At 41.0% G+C, this 24,484-nt stretch overlaps 1 protein-coding gene across 2 annotated transcripts in view; it reads right to left on the minus strand.

Moving 5' to 3' along the window:
• LOC122561639 (intracellular hyaluronan-binding protein 4) overlaps positions 1–24,484 on the minus strand; it is a 55,708-nt gene that overhangs the window by 19,499 nt on the left and 11,725 nt on the right. The window contains exons 3-4 of one of the 2 annotated variants that reach the window (XM_043713591.2): positions 18,288–18,434; positions 10,410–10,481 (exon numbers count right to left, since the gene is read on the minus strand). In XM_043713591.2, the coding sequence (XP_043569526.2) occupies positions 10,410–10,481; positions 18,288–18,434 (219 nt within the window). The remainder of the gene's footprint in view (positions 1–10,409; positions 10,482–18,287; positions 18,435–24,484) is intronic. The other variant, XM_043713599.2, reaches the window with a different exon arrangement.

The raw sequence follows: 24,484 nt of genomic DNA on the forward strand, positions 1-24,484 counted from the left end.
GACAAAGTTATTGGTAGTTGTCTTTTCCTTAGGATGGGGGAATTTCAACACAAGGGGGCACATTTTTAGGATGAGAGGAAAGAGATTTATAAAGACATGAGGGGCAATTTTATTTTTAAAAGCAGAGTGTGGCTCAAGTGTGAAATGAACTTCCTGAGAAAGTGGTGGATGAGTGTGTCAATACAACATTTAAAAGACATTTGGATAAGTGCATGAATAGAAAAGGTTTAGAGGTATATGGACCAGGAGCAGGAGGGTGGGACTAATTCAGTTTGGGATTATGTTCGGCATGGACTGGTTGGACCGAAAGGTCTGTTTCAGTGCTATGTGACTCTACCCCACTTCTACTCTTTGTCTCAGAAGAGTAGACTTCGAATATCCTTGAATAGCAAGTTTAGTCTTGTTCAACCTGTAACTCTGATATCAACCCATACTCATTTGTTTCTATTTGTGCTATAAACTCATCTATCTTCTTATCACAAATGTTACACGCATCCTGATAAAGAACTACAAGAACCTTTTTATTTAACCATTATTTATTCGGATTCGAATTTTGCTAGACTCTTCTGCACGTCTTTTTACCCCTTTGTATCACAGTTTATTATTTGTTCTTTACGACCCTCCACCACCACTCCATTTCGTGATTTAAACTTCCTTTCAATTGAAGAATTCCCCAACTAATTAGTTTAAAGCCTAATCTAGAACCCTAGCTATGACACCAGCCCCAGCACGGTTTAAACAAAGCTCATCCCAAACAGACAGCTCCTTTCCCCAGTACTGGTACCAATACACCATGAATCAGAACTAATTTCTCACATACCTATCTTTGAGGCCACATAGTTACCTCTTTAATCTCATTTACCTTAAACCTACTTGCATGTAGATCACGTAATTATCCAAGATTATTACCTACTCCTTATTCTGAGATTATGTTTCCTAGTTCTAGGTTCATTGGTTATGAAAAGCATCTTATTTACATCCAATCTTTAAGATTATACTCATGGCATGTTGTGTAAGAATTTTGTAAGTTTTGAAGAAACCACTCATTCTTTGAGACTCTATTCTATAAAGCCTTCCAAAGTGTTTGCTGCATCAACATGTTAGCTTTTAGTGATTTGTGAACAAGGATCCCTTTGGACACCAGGGTTTCGCAAATTCTGAATACAAGTAGTATGATTTTTTTTTGTTTTGAAAGGGTGAATAATAACATTTATTCACGATTTGGAGATGTCGGTGTTGGACTGGGATGTACAAAGTTAAAAATCACACAACACCAGGTTATAATCCAACAGGTTTATTTGGAAGCACACTAGCTTTCGGAGCATCGGTCCTTCATCAGGTGGTAGTGGAGGGCTCAATCCTAACAGAATTTATAGCAAAAATTTACAGTGTGATGTAACTGAAATTATACATTGAAATATTGATGGTCTGTTAAGCCTTTCATCTGTTAGAATACCATGATAGTTTCACTTCTTTCATGTGTAAATCACAAAACCTTTTTTTGTTGCATTCTCATGTTAGCTGTTAACCATGGTGATAGCTAGACAATATGTTGAAGGTGTTAGCCCCCTGTGTTCTCGGTGTATGCCACGATGGTTAGATTGATTCTAATCTAAAGGTGAGATAATGGAGTTCTGAAGGTCCGAGGTCGAATGTCCTGGACCACTGAAGTGTTCCCCAACTGGGAGGGAACCCTCCTGTCTGCTGATTGTTGTGCGGTGCCCATTCATCCATTGTCGTAGCCTTTGCTCGGTTTCCCCAATGTACCATGCCTCAGGGAATCCTTGCCTGCAACGTACAAGATAGACAACATTGGCTGAATCACATGAGTACCTGCCATGTACAAGGTGGGAGGTGTCCAAACGTGTAATAGTGGTATCTATGTCCACACTCCAACACGTCTTGCAGCGCCTACCATGACAGGGTTGTATGGAGTTGTCCTGCTACGAGCACTGATCTGTTTGAGGTTTGGTGGTTGTTTAGAGGCAAGTAGTGAAGGTGTGGGGAAGATCTTGGTGAGGTGCTCATCCTCATTGATAATGTGTTGCAGGTCACGAAAAACATGCATAGTTTTTCAGCTCCTGGGAAATACTGAACAACGAAGGGTACCCTGTCGGTTGCAGCACGTGTCTGTCTCCTGAGGAGGTCATTACGGTTCCTTGCTGTGGCACGTCGGAGCTGGCGGTCAATGAGTTGGGCATCGTAACCCACTCTTGTGAGGGCATCCCTGAGTACTTCCAGGTGTCCGTCACGTTCCTCCTCATCTGAGCAGACCTGGTGTACGCGTAGGGCTTGTCCATAGGGGATGGCTGTTTTAATATGTTTTGGGTGGAAACTGGAGAAGTGTAGCATTGTGAGTTTATCTGTGGGTTTGCGGTAGAGTGTGGTGCTGAGGTGTCCATCCTTGATGGAGATGCATGTGTCCAAGAATGAGACAGATAGTCGAGAGTAGTCCATGGTGAGTTTGATGGAGGGATGAAACTTGTTGATGTCACTGTGTAGTTTTATCAGTGACTCCTCGCCATGGGTCCAGAGGAAGAAAATGTTGTCAATGTGCCTGGTGTATAACGTTGGTTGGAGATCCTGCATAGAGAAGAAGTCTTATTCGAACCTGTGCATAAAAATGTTGGCATATTGGGGTGCAAATTTGGTCTCCATGGTTGTTCCATGTTCTGGATGAAGAACTGGTTGTCAAAGGTGAAGACGTTGTGATTAAGGATAAAGCAGATGAGTTGTAGGATGGTGTTTGGAGATTGGCAGTTGTTGGTGATGCGTACTGAGATGCGCACACAGACACCCACACACACCCTTAGACACACACATGCACCCCCTCACAGACTTAAGACACTCTGCACTCACCACACACACACAGACAAAGACCCACATGCACACATATATTTTGTGGGGTGAATTTTGTACTTTCAGGGTTACATTGTACTTTGCTCAAAAACTGCATGCATTCATATAAAACTCCATTATCTCACTTTTGAGATTAGAATCAATCTAAACATCATGGCATAGACAGAGAACACAGGGGGCTAACAACTTCAACATATTGTCTAGCTATCACCATTGTGAACAGCTAACCGGAGAATGTAACCTTTTAAAAAAAGGTTGTGTGATTTACACATGAAAGAAGTGAAACTATCATGGTATTCAAACACATGAAAGACTTAGCAGACAAACAATTTTTCAATGCATAATTTCAGTTACATCACACTGTAAATTTTTGCTATAAATTCTGTGTGTTAGGATTGAGCCCTCCACTATCACTTGATGAAGGAACGATGCTCCGAAAGCTAGTGTGCATCCAATTAAGCCTGTTGGACTATAACCTGGCGTTGTGTGATTTTTAACTTTGTACACTTATTCACATTATACAATATTGGCTACATTCTAGCCCATTCACCTAGTCCACTTGAAGGTCGCTAGCATCCTCCCCAACTTGCATTCTCATCAAATGTCATCAGCAAACTGGCCCCCACATTCAAATCATTTTACAAAAGCAATGAACCCTATGCTGATCCTTGCAGTATTCCACTAGCAACAGCTTATCAACCTGAGCACAATCTGTTTATCCCTACTTTGTTTTCTGTTAACCAATTCTGACTCTAGACTGATATATTATTCCCAATAAGTCCTGACGAAGGATCCTGACCAAAAGGTAGACTCTCTTGCTCTTCTTATGCTGCTTGACGTGCAATGCTTTTTCCAGCTTTTTAATTGTCTGCCATATTACTCCCAATCCCATGCGCTCCAATTTGTTTACTAGTCTCCTTTGTGGCAAGTTTTCAAGAATTTTCCAAAAATTAAAACGCACCATATCCACAGGTTCTCTTTGGTCGATGCTACATATAGCATACTCTAAACATTGCACAAGTTTGTCAAATATAAATCCCTTTCATAAATCTATGCTGATTTTGCTAAACATTTCCCATACTTTTAAAATCAAACTAATATGCCTGTAAGTCCTCCATTCTCATTCTCTTAAAAAATAGTGGGAATAATATAGAGTCATAGAGATGTATAGCATGGAAACAGACCCTTCGGTCCAACCCGTCCATGCCAACCAGATATCCCAACCCGATCTAGTCCCAACAGCCAGTACCCAACCCATATCCCTCCAAACCCTTCCTATTCATATACCGATCCAGATTCCTTTTAAATGTTGCAATTGTAACAGTCTCCACCACTTCCTCTGGCAGCTCATTCTATACAGGTACCACCCTCTGCGTGAAAACGTTGCCCCTTAGGTCCCTTTTATATCTTTCCCCTCTCACCCTAAACCTACGCCCTCTAGTTCTGGACTCCCCGACCCCAGAGAAAGGACTTTGTCTATTTATCCTATCCATGCCCCTCAATTTTGTAAACCTCTAAGGTCACCCCTCAGCCTCCGACGCTCCAGGGAAAACAGCCCTAGTCTGTTCAGCCTCTCCCCATAGCTCAAATCTTCCAATCCTGGCAACATCCTTGTAAATCTTTTCTGAACCTTTTCAAGTTTCACAACATCTTTCTGATAGGAAGGAGACCAGAATTGTATGCAATATTCCAACAGTGGCCTAACCAATGTCCTGTACAGCCGCAATATGACCTCCCAACTCCTGTACTCAATACTCTGACCAATAAAGGAAAGCATACCAAACGCCTTCTTCACTATCCTATCTACCTGCAACTCCACTTTCAAGCAGCTATGAACCTGCACTCCAAGGTCTCTTTGTTCAGCAACACTCCCTAGGACTTTACCATTAAGTGTATAAGTCCTGCTAAGATTTGCTTTCCCAAAACGCAGCACCTCGTATTTATCGGAATTAAACTCCATCTGCCACTTCTCAGCCTATTAGCCCATCTGGTCAAGATCCTGTTGTAATCTGAGGTAGCCTGCTTTGCTGTCTACTACACCTTCAATTTTGGTGTCATCTGCAAACTTACTAACTGTACCTCTTATGCTCGCATCCAAATCATTTATGTAAATGACAAAAAGTAGAGGACCCAGCAACGATCCTTGTGGCACTCCACTGGTTACAGGCCTCCAGTCTGAAAAACAACCATCCACTACCACCCTCTGTCTTCTACCTTTGAGCCAGTTCCGTATCCAAATGGCTAGTTCTCCCTGTATTCCATGAGATCTAACCTTGCTAATCAGTCTCCCATGGGGAACCTTATTGAACGACTTACTGAAGTCCATATACATCACATCTATGCCCTGCCCTCAATCTTCTTTGTTACTGCTTCAAAAAATTCAATCAAGTTAGTGAGACACGATTTCCCACGCACAAAGCCATGTTGACTATCCCTAATCAGTCCTTGCCTTTCCAAATACATGTACATCCTGTCCCTCAGGATTCCCTCCAACAACTTGCCCACCACCGACGTCAGGCTCACTGGTCTATAGTTCAGTCTTGTCCTTACCATCCTTCTTAAACAGTGGCACCACGTTAGCCAACCTCCAGTCTTTCAGAACCTCATCTGTGACTATCGATGATACAAATATCTCAGCAAGAGGCCCAGCAATCACTCCTCAAGCTTCCCACATTTGTTACCTCCCTGTCTCCAGGAATTTATAGATTTTGAAAGATAAGCACCAATGCATCCATTATATCTGCAGTCATTTTCTTTAACACACTGGAATGTAAGCTCATCCAATCCAATGGATTTATTGACTTCCAATCCAGTTAAGCTTTCAAATAGTAATTTTTCTTTTACTAATACTAATTCCTTTCAGTTCCTCAATTTCACAAGTCATTCCATTGCATAGTATTGCTGGAATATCCTACATCATCTTCCACAGATGCAAGATAAACAGTCACTTTGTCTAAATTCTCTACTTTAAATGCGCCTGCCTCTGCTGTAGTGCATTTATCCAATCCAATGCTTTGCTTTTACATCCCCATGATACTTTTAATAGATGTCTCTACATTTCTTGGTAGCTTAGCATTCACTTTCCCTCTTCTCTATTTTGTTTTGGTTATTTTTGTTGTTTTCCAAATTGCTCCAATCAGCAGGCTTAACACTTTCTGCCATCCTTACAATCCACTTCCTATCTTAATGGAACCTTAGCTAATTTTATTAGCCATAGTTGAATCACCTTGTCCTTTGACGTGGACGAACACATGTTATAAACCATGTATCATTTTTTAAATACTAGCCAATGTCTGTCTATTATTATTTTTTTCCATTCCACCACAGCCAACTTAATCCTCATACCTTCAGTTTCCCTTGTTCAGATGTAAGATGTCAGAATGAACTAGATTATATTCAAACTTCATGTGAAGTACTGTCATATTATGGTTACGCTTTCCCAAAGGCTCCTTTCCAGCAATATTATTAATTAGTCCTTCTACTATGTAATGAAAAGATCCAAAATAGATTGGTTGCTGGGTGATTCTTCAGTGTACTACTCCAGGAACACATCTTACGCTCAATCCAGATATTTAACCTCCACAGCAAATGTGCTGATTAGGTTTACCCAGTGTTTACATAAATTGAAGTCACCGTTATTACTGCATTACACATTAAAGCATCTCTAAGTTTCTGATTAATACCATTTCCAACATGCAGTTTGGTGCTCTATAATCAGCTCCCAGTGTTTGCTGCATCTTGCTGCTTCTCAGCTTCAACATTGCTTCGACATGTTGATCCTTTGATCCAAGATTCTCTCAATTATGTATGATCTCATCCCTTAAAGGTGCTAGCCTATCCTTCCTCCTTGAACATTCAACTCCCAACATTGTCACCCTGCTGTCATGTATCTGAATCAGTAATTAAATCATGCCCATTTATCTCAATTTGAGCCTTCAAATCAACTTTTTTGTAAGTGTTGTGTGCATTCAAATAGAACGTTTTTAATTCTTTTTAACTTTATTCTCCATCTGATCCTATTTGATGCCGGTCTTTGCTTCAGCTTCTATAAATTTTTGTCACTACTTTGCGAGGGGGACATACAGTCTATTCCTGCTCTTTTTGCTTACATTCTTACAGGAGGTGGATCATCAGAATACCAACTACAGAAGCAACAATGGTAGGCTGAAGATTTAAACAATATATGAGCTAAGGCATTAATAGTGCGAGGTTACTGTACAAATCATTAATGCAGAAAGTTGTGTTATAGGCATAAAAAAGGGAGGGAAGTAAGGATTTGAGAAAACGGTTGTAGATTTGCTTATAACCAACTGTTTACATGGATGAAGGGGGCTGGGTGGTTAATAGTACCACGCACTGAATGATCAGATGGAGAGCTTCTATAAATGCCACCCTATCCCTGCAGAGTTATGTATAGTTAGTTAGCCATCCATCTTGCTCCATTACAAATATTTTAACATTAGATTAAGAACTTGCAGTAGGTAGTTAATATTGTTCTTCACACAAAAATTGTTGCTCACCACAATTTTTGCACTCTGCAATAGTATCAAAAAATGTTAAAAGTTGTACCACAAGGACAAATAAATACAACATAATCTTTCCTCTATAAATAAAAAAACAACTTATGGCACTCTGGGCAGCATCCCTGCCACTGAGCAGAAGTTTACATCCCACTTCAGAACTTGAAGGTCCAAGGAAGGTGCATTCATAATGTAAACAGGTTGATTATTAACATACAAATCCTTCCAAAACATGTCAATGACAAGCAATAAGGGAGGAAAGACTTCATCAATTATGTGATGGAACAAAATCAGAGCCTTTACTGCCACTATCCATGTCTCCACACTACAACATACATGTAAAAGTGCACATTGTCACAGTGACTTGGGTCTTCTGGAGGGGGCTGGAAGGATGGGCAGCCTACGTGGAACAGATTTGCACCAGCAGTACAAGGCTTGATCCACATTCTGGCAGGGACAGATTTAGGATTCCTAGCTCTGCCAGTTATAGAAGCTGTGACACTCTGGGTCAAGATCTTCTTTTGGCCAGAGAATTAAGAAACAAATTTTTAAAAATCCAAGCAACATTTGCCACTGAAAGTGACAGGGTCAAATTTGTATAACCTAGGGTAAGGAGGAAAACCACAATGCAAAGTTAGCAAGGAGGAACTGCAAATTGTTCCAGGCTTTATCCCAGTTTAAACAAAAACTTAATTGTGCTAAGTGGATGAAAACATTAATGGCAAACAGCAAATTTTATTTTTAGTCCTAAGGATTCTGCCTGACTTAGTCAGGATATACCCAATGCAACAACTGCCTGCTGAAAGCAGGGAATGAGTTATGTCGGCTTACTAAAGCTGAGGTCAAAAAGGTAACTCGGTCCAGAAACAATCTTGTAAAACTGGCCCTCTGTTCAGGAAGAAAGCTTGTTTTTAGTAAGGTCTTTCAGTTTGTTTCAGGATGAGACAGTTTTCTCCGAATGCAGTGTCATTCTTAGTTAATTCCTCAGCCGGATGGACACCTGTGCAGAGCTACCACAGGTAAAAATGTCTACCTCTAATATTCAGCCAATCCAGTCACCAGAATATGGGGCAGGATTACAAAAATTACAGTACTCCAAAGCAAGGGGGGGTGAATATTCTGTCTGTAAATTGGTATGATTTCTACCCTTAATATTTCATTAGTCTTCAGAGACTGTGATCTATTGTAGGTGTACTCACACCATCAACCAGGATCTAATGCATCAAAATTACACAAGATAACAGCAGCCCTTCAAATGTATTGTTCCAGATGCAGCATAATGGTCACTAAAATTACTTCTGGAAATTTAAATTAGGAATATGAAGGATGATTTCATATTTACTATCTTTATTTATACAATAGATCGAGTTGGGAATATTTTGCTTCTCTAAATTTGTACTGCCATATATCTAATATCAATCAGAAGCAGAGGGAAAAAAAAAGTTTGTCCGTACAAAAGCAAAGGATGAGAAGGTGCAATTCTGAAAAGTGTAAAAAATAGGTAAGTCCCCTGGGTTGGATGGGATTTATCCTAGGATTCTCTGGGAAGCCCGGGAGGAAATTGCCGAACCTTTGGCTTGGATCTTTATGTCGTCAAAGGTTATAAGAGATAAGACTTATAATCATCTAGAGAGGAATAAGTTGATTAGGGATAGACAACACTATTTTGTGAAGGGTAGGTGGTACTCACAAACCTTATTGAGTCCTTTGAGAAAGGTGACCAAACAGGTGGATGAGGGTAAAGCAGTTGATGTGGTGTATATGGATTTCAGTAAGGCGTTTGAAAAAAGTTCCTCATGGTAGCCTATTGCACAAAATACAGTGGCATGGGATTGAGGATGATTTAGCGGTTTGGATCAGAAATTGGCTAGCTGAAAGACGACAGAGGTTGGTGGCTGATGGGAAATATTCATCCTAGAGTTCAGTTATTAGTGGGAGTACCGCAAGGATCAATTTTGAGTCCACTATGGTTTGTCATTTATATAAATGACCTGGATGAGGGATGGGCACGTAAATTTGCGGATGACACTAAGGACAGTACGGTTGTGGACAGTGACAAAGAATGCTGTAGGTTACAGAATGACAGAGATAAGCTGCAGAGCTGGGCTGAGAGGTGGCAAATGGAGTTTAATGTGGAAAAGTGAGAGGTGATTCACTTTGGAAGGAGTAACAGGAATGCAAAGTACTGGCTAATTCTAAGATTCTTGGTAGTGTAGATGAGCAGAGAGATCTGGGTGTCCAGGTACATAGATTCTTGAAAGTTGCCACCCACGTTGATAGCTTGCTAAGGCGGCATATGGTGTGTTCGTTTTTATTGGTAGAGGGATTGAGTTTTGGGCCTATGAGATGATGCTGCAGCTGTACAAAACTCTGGTGCGGCCGCACTTGTAATATTACGTACAATTCAGATCACTGCATTATCGAAAAGACGTGGAAGCTTTGGAAAGTGTTCAGAGGAGATTTACTGGATGTTGCCTGGTATGGAGGGAAGGTCTTACGAGGAAAGGCGGACAGACTTGAGGCTGTTTTTGTTTGAGGGAAAGTTGAGAGGAGACTTAATTGAGACACACGATACGTTGGACAGTGACAGCCTTTTGCCTCAGATGGCGATGGCTAGCATGAGTGGACATAGCTTTAAATTGAGGGGTGATAGAGAGAGGACAGATGTCAGAGGTAGTTTCTTTACTCAGAAGTCGGGGCGTGGAAAACACAGCCCGCAACAGTAGTACACTCGCCAACTTTAAGGGCATTTAAATGGTCATTGGATAGGCACATAGACGAGAATAGAATAGTGTAGGTTAGATGAGCTTCAGATTGGTTCCACAGGTCAGTGCAAAAAGAGGGTGGAAGGGCCTGTACCCCACTGTAATGGTCTAAGCACATTATTCACCCCTAATGCCAGATGGATTTTAGGAATGATGTAGGTAAGACACTTCTCTCCAAATAGGGGATCTTCTCTAATTATTGAAAATGGAGATTGACAATGTATTTCCACTCTGGCCTACTGAACATTATTGTACACGTTCATACCTCAGATCATCTCTGACTGCTCCCCAGTTTCGAGATCCACTTCCACCCCTTTTGTCCTCTGGTTTCAATCCCCTAAAAGAAAAAGTTTCTCAGTATAACCTAGTCAGTCAATCGCTTCGAAGAATAGGTTTAAGTAAGCCATTTTCCAAGTTAAATTTGGCCCAATAATGTCCTCTGTAAAGACGACAAAAGGAAATTTAGGCTAATGGATGTCTTGTTTTAAAAAACAAGACTTTTTTTTACCCCAAACCCAAAATGTTATCCAATAACATCTCTTCAGGCAAGACTAACATGTCAAAGATCTGCCTCCAAACCACCCGAAACTTGGCTTTTCACAATTTCTATTCATGACAGAGACCCCAAATTTCAGTCAATATGACTAAAAACAGTCATGTTCTCCTACAGCACGAAAACAGAGGCCCGATGCATAGAGTACATCTCTGCCTAACTTCACAGGAAAGTACCAGAATGTTCAAAGATTATGCTAAAGCTTAGGTATACTAGTTCAGTTAAAAGGCTAAATCGATCAGAAACATTGTCAGTTTCTCGCTCTAAAAATGTTGCCTGACCTGAATACTGTTGCCATTATTCTGTTTTCATCTCAGATAAACTCGTCCATGCCGACCAGACGTCCCAACCCAATCTAGTCCCAACTGCCAGCACCCGCTCCATATCCCTCCCAAACCCTTCCTATTCATATACCCATCCAGATGCCTTTTAAATGTTGCAATTGTACCATCCTCCACCACTTCCTCTGGCAGCATGGTTCCACACAAGTACCACCCTCTGCATGAAAAAGTTGCCCCTCAGGTCCCTTTTATATCTTTCCCTCTCACCCAAAACCTATGCCCTCTAGTTCTGGACTCCCTGACCCCAGGGAAAAGACTTTGTCCACTTATTCTACCTATGCCCCTCATGATTTTATAAACCTTAATAAGGTCACCGCGCAGCTTCCGACGCTCCAGGGAAAACAGCCCTAGCCTATTCAAACTCTCTCTATAGCTCAAATCCTCCAACCCTGGCAACATCCTTGTAAATCTTTTCTGAACCCTTTCAAGTTTCACAATATCTTTCCAATAGGAAGGAGACCAGAATTGCATGCAATATTCCAACAGTGGCCTAACCAATGTCCTGTACAGCCCCAACATGATCTCCCAACTCCTGTACTCAATACTTTGACCAATAAAGGAAAGCATATCAAACGCTTTCTTCACTATCCTATCTACCGGTGACCCCACTTTCAAGGAGCTATGAACCTGCACTCCCAAGGTTTCTTTGTTCAGCAACACTCCCTAGGACCTTACCATTAAGTGTATAAGTCTGCTAAGATTTGCTTTCCCAAAACACAGCACCTTGCATTTATCTAAATTAATCTCCATCTGCCACTTCTCAGCCCATCTGATCAAGATCCTGTTGTAATCTGAGGTAGCCAAACTTACTGACTACACTTCTTAAGCTCAAATTCAAATCATTTAAATAAATGAAGAAAAGTAATGGACCCTGGACCCAGCACCGATCCTTGTGGCACTCTACTGGTCACAGGCCTCCACTCCGAAAAACAACCCTCCACCACCAACCTCTGCCTTCTTTGAGCCAGTTCTATATCCAAATGGCTAGTTCTCCGTTTATTCTGTGAGATCTAACCAGTCTCCCATAGGGAACCTTGTCAAATGCCTTACTGAAGTCCATATAGATCATGTTTGCTGCTCTGCTCTCAATCCTCTTTGTTACTTCTTCAAAAAACCCAATTTCCCACATTCAAAGCCATGTTGACTATACCTAATCAGTCCTTTCCAAATACATATACATCCTGTCTCTCAGGATTCCCTCCAACAACTTGCCCACCACCGAGGTCAGGCTCAGTGGCCTGACTGGTCTGTAGTTCCCTGGCTTGTCCTTGCCACCTTTCTTAAATAGTGGCACCACATTAGCTAACCACCAGTCTTCCGGCACCTCACCTGTGACTAACGATGATACAAATACCTCAGCAAGAGGCCCAGCAATCACTTCCCTAGCTTCCCACACAGTTTGATGGTACATCTGATCAGGTCCTGGGGATTTATCCACTTATGCGTTTCAAGATGTCCAGCAATTCCTCCTCTGTAATATGGACATTTTTCAAGATGTCACCTCTATTTTCCTACATTGTATGTCCTCTATCTTTCGTGTCCTTTTCCACAGTAAATACTGATGCAAAATACTCGTTTAGTATCTCTCCCATTTTCTGCGGCTCCACACAAAGGCCACTTGCTGATCTTTGAGGGGCTCTAGTCTCTCCAGTTACCCTTTTGTCCTGAAATGTATTTGTAAAAACCCTTTGGATACTCCTTAACCCTATTTGCCAAAGCTATCTCATGTCCCTTTTTTGCCCTCCTGATTTCCCTCTGAATTATATTCCTACTGCCTTTATACTCTAAGGATTCATTTGATCTGTCCTGTCTATACTCAACATATGCTTCCTTCTGTTTCTTAACCAAACCCTCAATTTCTTTAGTCATCCAACATTCCCTATACCTACCAGCCTTTCCTTTCGTCCTGACAGGAATATTTTCTCTCTGGATTCTTGTTATCTCATTTTTGAAGGCTTCCCATTTTCCAGCTGGCCCTTTACCTGCAAACATCTGCCACTAATCAGCGTTTGAAAGTTCTTGCCTAATACTGACAAAATTAACCTTTCTCCAATTAAGAATTTCAACTTTTAGATCTGGTCTATCCTTTTCTATCACTATTTTAAAACTAATAGAATTATGGTCGCTGGCCCCAAAGTGCTCCCCTACTGACACCTGCCCTGCCTTATTTCTCAAGAGTAGGTACATCCAAATACGGAATCAGAAAATTTTGTACACACAAATACCTCTCCATCTAAGCCCTTAACAATATGGCAGTCCCAGTCTATATTTGCAAAGTTAAAATCCCCTACCATAACCACCCTATTATTCTTACAGATAACTGAGATCTTCTTACAAATTTGTTTCTCAATTTCCCTCTGACTATTAGGGAGTCCATAATACAATCCCAATAAGGTGACCATCCCTTTCTTTATTTCTCAGTTCCACCCAAATAACTTCACTGGATGTATTTCCAGGAATATCCTCCCTCAGTACAGCTGTAATGCCACTCCCCCTGCTCTCTTGCCTCCCTTTCTATCCTTCCTGTAGCATATATATCCTGGAACATTAAGCTGCCAATCCTGCCCATCCCTGAGCCACGTTTCTGCAATTATGATGATGATATCCCAGTCCCATGTTCCTAACAATGCCCTGAGTTCATCTGCCTTCCCTATTAGGCCCTTTGCATCGAAATAAGTGCAGTTCAATTTATCAGGCCCACCTTGTTCTCGGTTTTGTTCCTGCATGCCCTGACTGTTTGACTTGCTTCTTTTCTCAATTGTACCAGTCTCAGATTGATCTTTTTCCTCACTATGTTATTGGGTCCAACCACCCTCCCCCCAACCTTACTAGTTTAAATCCTCCCAACCAGCTGTAGCAAATCTCCTTGCCAGTATATTTGTCCCCTTCCAATTTAGGTGCAATCAGTCTTTCTTGTACCCCAAAAGAGCTTCCAATGATCCAAAAATGCGAATCCTTCTCCCATACACCAGCTCCTCAGCCATGCATTCATCTGTTCTATCCTCCTAGCTCCTGCCTTCCCGAGCTCGTTGCACTGGGAATAAGCCAGATATTACTACTCAAGGACCTCCTTTTTAAATTCCTGCCTAACTTGCTAATCTCCCTTCAGAATTTCAACCTTTTCCGTTCCTACATTGTTGGTTCCGAATGTGTACCACGACCTCCAGCTGGCCCCTCTCCCCCTTGAAAACATTCTGCACCCTCTCAGATGTCCTTGATCCTGGCACCAGGGAAGCGACACACCATTCTGATTTTTCGCTGCTGGCCACAGAAATGTCTGTCTGTGCCTCGGACTAGAGAGTCCCCAACACAGTTTATCTCTTGGAACCCGACATACCCCTCATTGCATTAGAGCCAGTCTCAATACCAGAAACCTGACTGTTCATGCTCTGTTCCCCTAAGAATCCATCACTCCGACATTTTCCAAAACAGCACACTTGTTTGAAATGGAGATAGCCACAGAAGACTCCTGCACTACCTGCCTACCTCCCTTACTTTTCCTAGAGTTAACCCATCTATGTGACTGTATCTGCAACTTTTCTCCCTTCCTATAACTGCCATCCATCACACCCCCTTGTAAATTTCTCATTGTCTCGAACTGTCGCTCAACCATTCCATTCAATCTGATAGGATTCGCAACCAACGACATTTATTGCAGATCTAATCCTCAGTAACCCGTAAACTCTCCCTAAACTTCCACATCCAACAAGAGCATATCACTCTACTAAGGGCCATTTTTGCTTCTTCCAATCTGCAGACCAGAAAATATCATTGTCCTTTTCCTCTACAAAAAGAGTGAAAATGGATCTTCCCAATTCCGAGTTTTCCTACATAGCACCCCTGCATTTAGGTAGCAAAAAAATACAACACACCTGTGAGGAAGGAACGTGGAGAGAGAATCGGGGAGATGCTTCTATCCCAATCACAGGTTGTACGTAACTCACCACTTGCTGCATATACGCTCACTAATGATTGCAGCAATGAGCAGTCGAGAAAATAATTGGTGATAGTGAATGAGTTTGAGACCTTAGATGTGGGCCTTTTGTTGAAGATAAAGGACAAAGAGGAAATACGGAGGTCTGTGCAAGCTAGGGTGGTGTGTAGGAAGAATTCTTGGGATGCCAGCATTTATTGCCCAGTGGAAGATAGTGGAGAACCATCTTCTTGAACCACTGCATACTTTGGCGTGCAGAAAGACAGCTTAATCCAGTCGAAGGTGAAACAACAACAATAGAGTTCCAAATCAGGATGGTGTGCAGTTTAGAGGATAACTCGCAGACGTGTTATTCTCTTCTAGCTGGCAAACGTTACATGTTTGGAAGATGCTGTCAAAGGAGCTTGGCGACTTCCTGCAGTGGATTATATAGATGCTACATAATGCTGTGGTTATGAAATGGTGTTAAGGGAATGAATGCTGAAGGTAGTGGATCGAGTACCAAGCAAATGGGCTGCTTTGTCCTGGATGGTGTTGAGGTGAAGGGTTGCGGGAGTTGTACATATCAAAGCAAGTGGAAAATATTTCCCCATTCTCCTGACTTGTTCCTGGTGAATGGTCAAACAATGGGGAGACAGGAAGAAAGATACTGTGACCTGCTTTTGTAACCACAGTATTTATTTGGTTGGCCCAGTTCAGTTTTTGGTAAATAGCAAGGTTGAGAATGCGGATGGTGGTGGTTTCAGCAAGGTTATTGTCAGATTTTATCTTGTTGGAGATTATCGTTCACACTACATAACTGCCAGGGAATCTTACCCGTCACCTGACGGCCCAAGTCTGAAAATTGTCTAGGTTTTCCCGCATATAGACATTACTGCTTCAGTATCTCAGGACATGCAAATGTTACTGAATATCCCCTCTTCTGACAGCACGACGGAGGCAAGATCATTGACGAGCCAACTGGAGGTTGGATCTAGGACAACCGAAAAACGACGAGAGAGAGATCTTGCAGCTGATAAATGACCTCCAACTTTTTGCAATAAACTAATCTTTCCTCAATTAAGGCTAAGCCTTGCAGTGGTTCTTTTTAAAATTGAAACAAAAAGTGGGCTATGTATAAGCAAAACTGGAAATTCGGAGAGAAACTTCTTTACCCAGAGAAAGGCTGAATTTGAAACTCAGTACAAGTAATGGTTGAGACAAACAACATCAAAATTTAAGGGACAACTAGATATACATATGGGGAAGCAAGGAATAGAAGACAATGTTTATAAGAGTTAGATGGAAAGGGGCAAAGTATGCACGGGAGTTCTGGTGTGCAGCTTGTACATAATCTTCTGACTTACAGGTGCATATATGAAATTGAGGGAACTACCTCCTGTTATCAAAGTGAGGGAGTTGGGGTGAAATAAAGAACTAAAACGTGAAAAGGAATGATGATCATATACTTTCCCCAAGAGAAAAAGGTACACAAGTTCCAAACTTCGCACCTCCCTCACATCCTAGCTGAAATAAAATTACAATTTCAATCTACATATAGCTTGAACCTTTCAAAATACATAGAAAAGTAATTGTAGTCAGAATCAAACATTAACAACTTCATTCTAAACTGTTAGAAAAACACACTTCATGGCCAGAAATGCAAGACCATCAGATACCGTGTAATTTTGAACAAAGACCAAAAAAAAAAATCCCCTTTACTGTGCCCCTTAAATAGACTGCATGAAGTCTCTTTCACAATTTTAGGTCAAATGAATCGTTTAGCTATTAAAAGTCTACTGAACTGCAGCAGGAGGATCCTGCCACCCAACCCACATCCAATGAAGCACTATGAAAAATAATTAAGCCTGAGAAAAATTATACACTCTCCAAGAGCAAACGAAGGGACTTTTGTTTTTAAAACCTGATCTCCATTCTGGCCAACTGCTAGCAAGTGAACGAGACATCAACACTAAGCACAGTACATTGCACGCAGCTCTGGCAACTTAAAAGCCATGGCACTGCACTAAATCCAAAAAACAATAGCACAGCAGTTTAAAATTCCATTTCCCAGAACTACTCTACAGGAACATCCACCTGGCACACAAGTAACTATCCACACTACTATACATCTTATCATGAATACAGACCCAAATCTTGTGGTACCAATAGCAGGGAGCACTAAAAGGTGCTAGGGAATACATTTATGCTCAAATGCAGGCCTGCAGTGGGCCTGTATTAGTTTCAGAGGATCCCAAGTTGACAGTGTCATCAGGGCCAGTTATTCAGGAACTTGCCTGATTGCCAAGCAGTTATAGGACTTTTACTTGAGATGCTCTTAGCAGTTGCAAAGCCTGTTCTGGAGCATCTCTCATTGAACCATCAAAACAAAAGTATTAAAATAACTCGCAACCCCACTTCAATTAAGTATAGCTTCTGATATTAATAGGACTGAGGAACCAAAGATGCACCAGAGGAGTTTTAATACAACATATACGCAACTACGTTGGATTTTCTTATTAACAGTGGCCAATAGTTAGCCATTTCTTATCTCTGGGCGAAAGTTAGGATTGCAGATGATGGAGATTATAGAGTAGAGAGTGCAGTGCTGTAAAAGCACAGCTGGTCAGGCAGCATCAGAGGAGCAGGAGAGTCAACATTTTGGGCAAAAGCCCTTCATCTTATCCCTGCTTGAGTTGAATACAGATCTCAAGGGGTAGATCTTCAGATGCTGACATCAGAGGATGGTGTGGTTTCACCAGAAATGTGCCATGTCCCAAGACCTTTCCATTGACTTTACTGTTGAAGCAACACTATAGCCTAAAGAACAAGCTCCCACTGTATCCTACACTCAACTTCTTCCCATGGTCAGCAGTAAACACCTCCACCTTTCTATTGATCACAAGTAGAAGGCCATAACAGATGATAACAGAATTCTTTTAAAAAATACTAGTTCAAAAAAAAAAAAAGCTCAAATCAATGATCAGCAAACACCCAGCAATAATGTGGCTACCAGCTAATACATGTGTTCTTCGTTTCGCCCATTTAGTTATTTGTAAATAAATGTCCTGAAATTTATCCAATGTTTATCAAAACAGCAGGCTACCAATGTAGAGGATTATATTTGGAAATAATACAGCATTAAATCCCAGTCTTTGTTAAATTAAGCATGCTTTCAAAAAGACCACCACATTGAGGGAGATTTTCCACTCAACAGCTTGATCATGACTCAGTCACGTCATGTGCTTGCAAAATATGTCCCTTATGTTCAATACATTGCGATTTCTGCAGCATTCCTACCTTAAATTTACTTATTGCACTGTTCAAGAAACTCACACTTTGTCATTTCCGCTGTGCCTTTCAAACTCTCGTTTTCCTCTTGGATCAAATCCATCAACACTCCTGGGAAATCCACCTCGTCCTCTTGCACGCCCTCTGCCACCTCCACGTCCTTTCATTGGCCTGTCCACCCTGTCAATTGGTCTACACACCAAAAGAAAGTTAATTTCAATGAATATAGGTAACATTGTTTTTTAAAAATTACTTTAAAAATGCAAGTCTAACTTTATAAACATGCAAATCATAATAAAAACCTTATGGGCAGAGGGGGTTTGGGAGGTAAGCTCTTCTTACAAACATATGTGAGATTCATGAAATAAATTGCATAAACCAATAAGAGAAATTGGCACTTCTCTTAAGGCGCTGCTCAAAATGAATTAACGAGTTGTATATTTCCATTAATGGAATGTGTGGAGAAAAGAGATGCTCCAAAAGATTTCTCAGATCTTTGGTTCCAAACAGCAGTGAAAGCAACAGGTTTGCTGTTATTGCTCTTTGGAGGATCAATATGGACTTCATGGGCCTCTTACTGCAATGTAGGAATTCTATGATTCTATTAATGGTTCTGCAGAGGCTCATACTCCATCTTGTTCAGACTTGTTTGCCAAATACTTAGATTTTATAACTAGATTTATTTAGGACAGGTGTAAAGCAGTTTTAGTTCTGCTCACCTGCATCCCTGTGGTGACGTCTGCTCCACCCTGACATTGATTTGACTAAAAAAAACCCAAAGGTGGGCTGGTGAGCTGAAGATACAGATGTTTGTGCAATATTAACAAAATTGGCTGAATGACCCCAAACATGAAAATGACCAAGATTTCACCTTTTGTAGCTTTTACATGAATACAAATCAAAATCAATGTAAATTACATGTGTTAACAGGGAAACACAAATAAAAACAAAATAAATCACTAACTAATCTACAGATTAAATGCAAGCATATGTATTACAGACCAAACAAATGCTACAATTTGTTGGTACACATTTCTATAAAATGTTGCTCTTCATTTGGTCAGGAGTCCTACATGACAACAGCTTTCACCTCCAAGATTTCTCATTAATGGCCATCATTTTGGAAAAATCACTATCATTCCTCTCTCCACTTTTCACAACAAGCCCAGTGCTTTAGCTTTCCAGAGTTTCTTCGTAACTGATTAACCAATATCATCCAGATTCATGACTGACTGCTTCTAGGAAAACATCCAGCTCTTTAACACTGCTGAGCTATTTACACAACTTACCAAGGTTTAGGCCTTTTTGGCCAGTTAACATCCCTTGTAGCGCAGTGGTAGCATCGGAGTCATAATTATTAGGTTCAAGTCCAATGCCAGGATTTGTTGAAGATGGAAGATATAATCAAAATATGACTAAAATTTGGATCTCAACCTGAAAATTCTTTCAACACTCTGATGACAGGCAGTTAAAAATAGGAAAAGTCTCTTGGTTAGCTATTCTGCAGAAGGTACCTGCAAAATTTCTGCAGCACTTTGTCCATAACCATGGACAAATTCAATAATTGTCCATGGTCCAACTCTCAGAAACAAAACACAAGTGAAAAAACAGCCACTTCTGCTGGCAGTACACAGAACTTCAAAAGAGTGCCTGTCTCCCTTTAACTCATATTTGCTTCCTGATGTAACTGACAAAACAGGAGCAATATTACCTAATCTTAACCATATTTGATTTAAGACATATGTTGCACATACTAAAATACATTTTAAGAAGTGAGCTCCAATTCAGAATGGCTTACCTACCCCTGATACGTATAGATTAGATTAGATTCCCTACAATGTGGAAACAGGCCCTTCCACCCAACCATTCCACACCGACCCACTGAAGAGTAACCTACTCAGACCCATTTCCCTCTGACTGATGCACCTAACATTATGGGCAATTTAGCATGGCCACTTCACCTGACCTGCACATCTTTGGAGTGTGGGAGGAAACCCATGCAGACACGGGGAGAATGTCTGTGTGGAGTTTGCACAGTCACCAGAGGCTGGAATCGAACCGGAGACACTGGCACTGTGAGGCAGCAGTGTTAACCACTGAACCATTGTGCCGCCCTTAAACCACATCTAAGTTAAAGGCTTTTCCTATTTCATTCAAAAATGAAAAGGACACTGCACTGCTTTCAACTTTGAGAAAGTTAGCTTGAATGAGGAATTAATTCTTAAATGGGGACATAGGAGATACAACATTTTCCTCGGATATCAAATAGATTGTTTCAGCAAAGATGGCTGGATAGTGAACAGCTATTTCCTATGACATGTAAAAGTACACATCATATTGTAGTTACTTCAATCTAAGTCAAGGATCAAAACAAGGACATTCTGTTCTACATGACCCAACTACAGAATGTTGGTTGGAGCAGTCATGGATGATGATTGAGCAATAAGATTTGACATTTACCTTTTAAATATATTATTTCAGAATCATAAATATTATACAGAATGGTGCAGTGGTATTGCCACCAGACTCATCTCCCAGAGTCCCAACTAATGCACTGGGGATATAAGCTTGAGTCCCATGATATCAAATGAGGAAATGTGAACTATAAACAAAAAAAACCTATAAGTAAAGAGCTAGACTGAGCGCAGCTCAGTTAACCATTGCTAATAATCAAGACCGATCTGCTTCACTGATGTCCTTTTGAGAAGGAAGTCTACTATACTTCCTTACCCTGGCCTACATATGACTCCAGATCCAAAGTGATGAGATTGGCTTCAAATATCCTCCAAAATGGGATGGAAAGCCAGTCAGTTGAATCAAAACAGCTAAAAAAAGTGAAAAGCAAAGAAGAAAACCAGACAATTAACCTGCAATCAATCTTGGTAGCAGAAACAAACAATGATAATAGGTCTAACCATCACCCCAGCAAATTCCTCTTGACCCACATCTGGGCCTTGTGCCACAGTTAGGTGAGTCAAGCAACAACCTGATATTGTCAGATTCACAAAATCATACCTTAATGACCTGCCAGTCACAACCTCAACCTTATGGACATAAGTCTTGTACTACCAGCAGCCACAGTGCTGACGGCACATCAATTACAGTCAGGCAGCAGTCACCTTGGTAGACCTCAACATTGATGCCAAATCCCATGGCATTATGAGAAGAATGGACAACAAATCATTCATATTCCGACCCATAACACCCACCTTCGCTTCTGAATGACTACTTCACCACGTTGAACTCCATTTGGGAGAAAGAGAGAAGGTGGCAAGGATAAAGAACTAACATCTTGGGTGGGGGGGAGGGGGGGGGGGGTTCAATCCATCACCAGTGTGGCACAATGACACCATTACTGAATAGGTTGATCAAGTCTAGAACAGTACAGCTACTAGAGTGAATCTGCCTGAGGGGGTCAGAGAAAAATCTGTTCTACTTTGCCCTCAACCTGTCAGAGACGCACAACGACTGCAATACAGGTAGGAGTGGCCACTGCACTCTTGTGGAGGAAAAGTCTTGTCATCAAACATGAAGGAGATCTTCTGTAATGTTACATGGCATTGCCACCATGCTAAATGGGACAGTCTTCAAACAAATCCAGCAACTTAAAGTTGGGCAAGCAAAAGGCACAGTGGGAGACCAGAACTGTTTTCAACCACAATCTGTAACGTCATGGTCCAGAAACCCGCAGTTCTACCATGCCATCAAGCCATGGAATAAACTTTGGGTCAATTAAGAGTGCAGGAAGACATGCCAAGAGCAGCACTAGGGACATCTAAAAAGAATGAGGCGTTACCTTGGGGGTTACAATACAAGGCTAGCTGCATGCTAAATAGCAGAAGCAGCACACAGTTGTCAGAGATAAGTGGTCCAAAGGATTCAATCAAAGCTCTGCAGTCCTGACATTCAGTCACGAATGGTGGTCCAAATTTAAAACCACCAACAGAAAGAGGACGCTCCATAAAATGTATCCATCCTCAATGATGGAGTCATCGAACACATCAGTATAAAAGACAAGACTGATGCATTTATGTCCATCTTCAATCAAAAGGTACCATAAGGATGTCTGATGTGTCCAGCATAGATTCCAGTCTTCAACCATTTCAATTCACTTTAAGGGATAAGACCATTAGACATAGGAACAGAGTAGTTTGTTCAATTAAAGACAAGGAAGTCTACGCAATTAAATCGCAGCTGTCAGATCAATGCTGAACTCCACTTCTTGTTGTTGCCATAACTCTAGGATCTCTCTGGTTAGAAATCCTCTGACTCAGCCTTAAAAATATGTAACTTTCCCAGCCTTGATACCTTTCTGTAGTAAAGAATTCCACAGATCTATTACCCTCATCTGAGATTCATCCTCATCTGTCTTAATCTCAGGAATAAGGGTCACATGTTTATGTCCTCTAATCCTAGGCTCTTCCGCAATGGGAAACAATCTGTCACATTTGCTTAGTCAAGTCTCCTAAAAACCTTGATAATTTCAATAAGGTCTCCTCTAATTCTAAATTCCAATCAGTACAATTCTCTTTCAAACGACCGTCTCTGCATACTTGATATCAAACCTCATCTCCAATGCCAGTTACGTTTTTCCTTGAAAAAGGGGCCCAAAACTGTTCTCCATATTCTAAAGCCCAGTGTAGTTTTAGCAAAACCTCTGTCCTTTTACTCAATTCCATTTGCCTTCTCAATTATCCGCCACCACATCTCTCTGCACCACTGGTTTCTTAAGTGTTTCCATTTAAATAACATTCAGATTCTCTATTCATCCTGCCAAAGTACATAACCTCTCATTTTCCCACATTATATTTCATTTGTCAAGTTTTTGCCCACTCACATAACCCTGTTTATATTCCTCTGCACTATGTCATTCTCATCACTTGCCTTTCCACCTATTTTTGCGTCATTTGCAACCTTGGCTAAAATTCACTTTCTTCATCTAAGTCCAATAATATATAATGTAAATAATTGTGGTCCTGCACTGATCCCTATGACACTAGTTATAGGTTGACGTCCTGAAAATTCCCTCTTCTCTCAACTCTGTCTTCCGAGTTAAGATATTTTCTAACCATGTTAATACTCTAACTTCAACATCATGGCTCCTGTCTTATTAAGTAGCCTAATATATGGTATCTTATCAAACACCTTCTGAAAAATCCACACATCGCAACCAACATCTTTACACATCCTGCTTCTATTAAATTTGTCAGGCATAATTTCCCTTTCATGAAGCCATGCTGACACTGCTTGATGATATTACGCATTTCTAAATGCTCTGCTATTACATTTTATATAATGAACTCTAACATTTCCCCAACAACAGACATTAGGCTAACTGGCCTATTGTCACCTGTTTTTTGTCTCCTTCCCTTTTCAAATAAAGGTGTGCAACTGAAGATACTAGACACCACAATGTCTATGGACCCTGACAACATTCCAGGATTGGTACTGAAGACTGGTGCTCCAGAACTAGCTGCAACCCTAACTAAGCTGTTCCAATACATTGACAACACCGACAATTATTCAGCAACAATGAAAATTGCCCAGATGCGTCCTGCATATAAAAAGCAATGCAAATCCTATTTAGACAGATCAAAGTGATGGGAGGAATTATTAAGTATTATCATCAAGTAGCATTTGTTTAATAACCACCTGCTTATGGATGCTCAGCTTCGGTTTTGCCAAGGCCACTCAGCTGCTGACCCCATTATAGGCTTGTCCAAACATGGACAAAAAGAGATGAAATCCAGGTGGTGAGACAAAAGTGGCTATCCTTGATATCTGAGCAGAACGTGACCAGGTATTGGACCAAACAGGCTATTAAAATTGCAATCAATTACTTTGTAGTAACCGGAGCTCAACCACCTCAGTCTCGGGTCATCACTGTGGAAATGCTTCAGGGTAGTGCCTTAGGCCCAACCTTCTTCAATAGCTTCATCCATGAATTTCCCTCCATAAAGGTCACAAGGGGGATTACTTGCTGAAGACTGCACAATGTTCAGCACGATTTGCAAATCCTCAGATAATGAAGCAATGTTCATATTCAGCAAAACGTAGACAATGTCAAAGCTTAGTTTGCTGAGTGGCAAGTAATATTTGTGCAACAAAACAGAATCTAACCATCACACCTCGACATTCAATTGCATTACCATCACTGAATCCCCTACTATCCATATCCTGAACAATACTGCAGCTACAAGAGCAGATCAAAAGGCTGGGGCCTTTTTTCCATTCACACAGTG

Source organism: Chiloscyllium plagiosum, unplaced genomic scaffold, assembly GCF_037043375.1.
Source record: "Chiloscyllium plagiosum isolate Xiang-an unplaced genomic scaffold, Cpla_swu_hap1 HiC_scaffold_2, whole genome shotgun sequence".
Lineage (NCBI taxonomy): Eukaryota > Metazoa > Chordata > Chondrichthyes > Orectolobiformes > Hemiscylliidae > Chiloscyllium > Chiloscyllium plagiosum.